The sequence below is a fragment of the Monoraphidium neglectum genome (assembly GCF_000611645.1).
Source record: "Monoraphidium neglectum strain SAG 48.87 unplaced genomic scaffold scaffold03269, whole genome shotgun sequence".
Classification (NCBI taxonomy): domain Eukaryota; kingdom Viridiplantae; phylum Chlorophyta; class Chlorophyceae; order Sphaeropleales; family Selenastraceae; genus Monoraphidium; species Monoraphidium neglectum.
In genome coordinates this window covers 1-4,930 of record NW_014010359.1, presented here as the reverse complement: position 1 = coordinate 4,930, position 4,930 = coordinate 1, and the positions used below count along the sequence as shown (strand labels likewise).

The 4,930-nt window shown below is 67.7% G+C and overlaps 2 protein-coding genes across 2 annotated transcripts in view; both read left to right on the top strand.

The window, feature by feature from the left end:
- Positions 1–2,389, top strand: part of MNEG_12484 (pyridoxal (pyridoxine, vitamin B6) phosphatase) — a gene marked incomplete at both ends in the record, with an annotated part of 2,992 nt that extends 603 nt beyond the window's left edge. The window contains 7 exons of the mRNA XM_014039045.1: positions 41–163; positions 464–664; positions 1,007–1,038; positions 1,268–1,314; positions 1,597–1,682; positions 1,912–2,065; positions 2,298–2,389. Of these exons, the coding sequence (XP_013894499.1) occupies positions 41–163; positions 464–664; positions 1,007–1,038; positions 1,268–1,314; positions 1,597–1,682; positions 1,912–2,065; positions 2,298–2,389 (735 nt within the window). The remainder of the gene's footprint in view (positions 1–40; positions 164–463; positions 665–1,006; positions 1,039–1,267; positions 1,315–1,596; positions 1,683–1,911; positions 2,066–2,297) is intronic.
- A 655-nt stretch (positions 2,390–3,044) lies between these two features.
- MNEG_12483 (hypothetical protein) lies at positions 3,045–4,897 on the top strand (the record flags this gene model as incomplete). The annotated part of the gene is made up of 5 exons (XM_014039044.1): positions 3,045–3,102; positions 3,465–3,550; positions 3,724–3,984; positions 4,166–4,249; positions 4,548–4,897. Coding segments are annotated over 5 exons (839 nt in total), but the record flags the coding sequence as incomplete, so codon positions are not given.
- Between the last annotated feature and the right edge of the window lie 33 nt (positions 4,898–4,930).

Here is a 4,930-nt window from a genome sequence, read left to right as displayed (position 1 = left end):
CCCTCTCCACCTCGCGGCGACGGCGGCCCCTTCCTTCCAGGCTCTGCAGCTGCTGCGGGACCAAGGCAAGCGGCTGCGGTTTGTGACGAACAACTCCTCGAAATCGCGGGCGCAGTACGTCTCAAAATTCAGGGGCCTGGGCATCGAGGCGGACGCGAGCGAGGTGCGGGCAACTCTGCACGAGGCAGCAGCAGGCGGGCTCGGCACGGCCGCCGGGCGACTGCGGGCCGGTCAGCCAGGCTGGGCTGCTCGCATGCTGGCGGCGGCGGTCTGTCTGTCTCTTGCTGATAACAGACCCGGGTCACTCCCCCAAAGGCATGCCGCGCGTGCGAGCCGTATGTGGCAATCGCAGGCAGCTGCGACGTGCGGTTCGGCGCTCCTGCTTAGCAGCAGCGGGCGCGCTCCCCCGGGGCGCGCTCGCTCGGGGCGAGATCATCCCCCCCCCTTCTCCGCATGCACACAGGTCATGTCCTCGTCCTATGGCGCGGCCGCCTACCTCCAAAGCATTGGCTTCGGAATATCCCTTCAGCCGGGCAAGAAGGTGCTGCTGCTGGGCCCCGAGGGGGTGGAACATGAGCTGGCGCTGGCAGGGGTGCCGTTTGTGGCGGCGCGGGGGCTGGGGCTGCCGATATATGACTCGCCGGACGCCATGCTGCGGATGGAGGTGCGGGGTTGTTTGCGTGTGTGTGCGCACACAGTGTGTGTGTGTGTGTGTGTGTGTGTGTGTGTGTGTGTGTGTGTGTGTGTGTGTGTGTGTGTGTGTGTGTGTGTCACAAGAGAGTGTGTGTGCGCACAGACATGCACACGAATCATACGAGGAGGCCATGTGGGGTGCGAGAAGCGCATGGCTGGTTTGCTGCTCTTGATACCCATGGGTACTGCGGGCAATACGCCAGCGGCGCAGAGGCGAGTCGCGCCTCACCCCGCGACAACCACGCCACGCCGTCCCGCCTGGCCCGGCCCACCCGCGCGCCCGCACCTGCGCTACTGCACCCCTGCTCTTCAGGTCGATACAGGCATAGGGGCAGTGGTGGTGGGGTGGGACCCGACATTCAGCTACTCGGCGGTGGTTTACGCCTCGGCCTGGTGTGGCCGTCGGGGCACCCCTGGGCTGCGCATCCTTGCGAAAGCACGCGCAGACTCTCGGCCATTGAGGCGCTGCCGCACTGCGGGGCCCCCGTTCTGGGCGCAACAGCTTGCGTGTGCCGTCGCTGGCCTCCCCCCCGCCCCGTTTCAGTCAGCGCCGTGCCTTGCCCCCTCTCCCCAGCCTGCGGGAGCTACCCGGCTGCTTTCTGGTGGCGACCAACACTGATGGTGCGCGCAAGTGACCCTTAGTCGCGTCTCCTTGCCCCTTACAAGCCGGCTGAGCAGCCCGTACCTGCATACGTGCATACCTGCGCCAGCTTGCGGCGGCAGTGATCTCACATACGCGCGGTTCTCTGCATCCACCGGCCCTTGGGTGGGGCTACGGCCTTTTGTGACGCATAGCACCCCTCTGTCTTCCTGCCAGTACCATTTCTTTGCTCCCAAGGCCCCATTGACGGCATCCCACCTGCTACCCCCTGCTGCGCCCCACACGCTCTTTCAAACCGCCAGACTTTGACTACATCGGGGGCGGCCGCACCATGCCAGGCACGGGCTGCATCGTGGCTGCCGTGGAGACAGCTTCGGGCTCCAAGGCGGTGAGCTGCCGCGCTGGGTAGGCCCTCGTGCCAACCCTTGCCAGGGGTGGAGGCGTTGCCGTGAAGCGGGGACGGCGCCGCCGGCGCTGGGGGTGCCTGCTCGGGCGGACCAGAGGCACACAGCAGCGGCGGCGCGCGGCGACGCAGCGGCGCCGCGCCGCGCCGCGGCCTGCGGCGCGTTGCGCGCGGGGCTCATGAAACGCATGCGCGCGCCCCGCCCTGCTCTCAGGTCAACGTAGGCAAGGGCGGCCCCTGGCTGTTCCCTTTCCTGTGCAGCAGCCTCGGCCTGGACCCGGCGCGCACAGCGGTTGTGGGGGACCGGCTTGATACGGACATTGCGCTGGCCAGGGAGGGCGGGATGCTGGCCATACTGCCGCTCACGGGTGCGCAAGAATATGGGCGTGCGCGTTCGTATCCGCGGGGGCCCAGCGGCGCTGGGGGCGGGGGAGCGCGAGGATGGCGAGCGGCCCCCGCGACTGGGATTTACTTTGGTTCGGCTCGTGGGCGGGCACTGCTGCCACGCGGCCTTCAAGCTGCCTCGCCACATCCCGTTTTACCTGACCAAAGGAGCCGTTTGATCACCTCTGCCGCACAACATTCGTGCAACCACCGCAGGCGTCGCCACATTGGATGATGCGCTCGCGGCGCCACCCTGCAAGGCGCCTGACGCCGTTGTGAGCAGCGTGGCGGCGCTGGCTGGGTTGTGATCGCGCTTCGCGGATCGGGGCCGGGGCGGCCTATGCGGCCGGCGGGTGCCAGTTTGGGCCGCGAGGCGTGCGGGGTGGCATGCAACAGGCAGGTGCTCAGATGTGTCACCTCTGGAGGGCCCATGTGTTCAGTGACGGGCAACGGGAATCAACCAGACATTATGTAAATGACATGTTTGGGTGTCTGCGCGTGCATGAAGGGAGGGCCTGCATTGCTGACGGTCGCTCATGACACAGCGGCGACATGACAGACAGAAATTGGGGAGGAGGTTGCACGCATGGCGCGCGCGGTCAAAGGTTGCTGGCGCGCCGCGCGGCAGCTTTCCGCCCCCCTGGACCAATCGTCTTTTGCAATTGCGGCTCTCTGCAGCGCTGGGGCCATGCTGGCATGGTTGATTGCGGCGAGTGGGTGGCGGACCAGCGGGTGACTGCCGTTACCAGGACCTGCCCTTGGCGGCTGCCTGGTGCTGTGGATTGGGTGCCGACACAAGCGCGCGCGGCGACAGGTACGGTCATACTACCATCTTACTTATCTGAGATACGCAGTACAGCAGACACGTAAGACGGGAACAACGACGACAGAGTGCGCCACTGTTGTGATGAGAGCCACCGCGGCCTAAAGCAGGAACGGGGGTTCGAAGTACAAGTACGAAGAATGCAGGACATGCAGCAGCTCAGCCAGGAGATGGCTAGTCTCGGTCTTGCTGGGGGAGGTGAGCCTGGCTTGCCTAAGAGCGGCAAGGGACGGCGGGGGCCGTGTCACAGGCCCATCATATGAGCGTGTGGCTCATTCAAGTACACTCTAATTGTATGATCATGTGATCGCCGGCCCCGTGATGGGCTGGTAGTCTATTTGTCGCCCGGGAAGGGTCCGAGCGAGCTTGTGAATGGGCTCAGGCTGACGACCTTGGAGCTAGCTGCCACATCGAGAGCGTCTTGCCCTCGTGTAGGGTGACTTCCATCATATACACGTCCAACCTGCTGCGCTCCTGGCTGACATGCGCCTATGTGCCGCTGCTCCCGCTGCTCGTGCTGCGCGCGTACACGTCGCCCATGACGCCGCGCCCGCGCGCAGAGCAGCGGCCGGGCAGCCACTCGTCGCTGCCGTCGCACAGCAATCTATATGTGAACAACTTGCCCTACAACATCTCCGAGCAGCAGGTGCGCGCGGCGCGGCGGCGCCCACGCCCGCGAGGCCCGCCTGGCACCTGCGTTGGGGCTTTCCGCCACTCGCGCCGCTGCACCCGGCCTGTGCCGCCCGCGCGCGCCCTTCCCCGGACTCCCCCGCCGTTGGATGCGACTCTACGCGCGTGCGTGCCGCCACGCCGCCGCAGGTGGACGAGCTGTTTGCGCCCTATGGAGAAGTGATTTCGCTGCGGCTGGTGCGCGCGTCGCGCATGGGCCCCTCCACCAAGACCTTTGCATTTGTCAAGTATGCAAACGTGCAGGTGAAGGGGGAGAGCGCCGCCACGCGTGCGGGGCCGCTCGCCCGAGGGTTCGAAGGGCCGGCCGGGCGGACGATCCGGTGGCTGTCTGGCAGGCCGGCGGCGCGACGCGCGCGTGCGCGGCCACACAGCCGCGGGGCGGGCGGGCAGGTCCGAGCCGGCGGCGACAGGCAGAGCCCCGGAAACGGCGACGCCCGCGGCCGTCGCACGCGGGGGCGCGCCTGTATCTTCCCGCACCCTCGCGTTCAAACGCCCGGACCGACAGCTGGCCCGACGCGCTGTCCGCTCGACCCGCCGGCCCCGAAACCCCTCCCGCCCCTCGTGCCCGCAGCAAGCCGTGGCGGCCATACAGGGGTTGAACCACTCGCCCTGCGCCGGCGGCGCGGCGGGCGCCGCTGGGCTGCTGGAGGTCAAGGTGTGGCCCCAAGCCCGCCCGCGCGCGCTCCGCTTGCTCCCTTACTCACTCGTCCCCTCACTTGACACATACTTGCACATGCACGCACGCACGCACACGCACGCACGGGCGCGCGCGCGCACGCACCCACCCACACACAAACACACACACTTTCGCACAGTCATATGCTCGGATTAAACAAGCAAAACTTCCTCCCCGCTTTGCGGCCTGCAAACTCTGCAAGCCCCTTGGCTCTCGCGCGACGTCTTGCGCGCCGCGCCGCGCGGCGCCGCGCCGCGCCCGCCCTCATCCCTTACAGTTTGCCGACGCCGACGCGGGCGATCGCAACCCTGAGCTAAGCGCCCCGCCCAGCGACAACCTGTACTGCAAGAACCTGCCGGGCAGCTACACGGACGACGACCTGAGGGCGCTGTTCGCGCCGCACGGCAACGTGATCGAGTGCAAGCTGCTGCACAGGGGCGACATCGCGCAGGGTGCCGGCGCGCTGGTTCGGCTGGGCAGCCTGTCTGAGGCGCAGCGCGCGATCGCGGGGCTGCACAATCAGCGACTCCCCGGCGCCGCGGCGCCGCTGGTCGTTCGCTACGCTGACAGCGCGGAGCAAAAGGCGAAAAAGGCGGCGCGGATGGGGCGCGCGTACGACCGCTGGGCGTGGGCCGGCCGCGGCGGCGGGCCCGGCGGGCC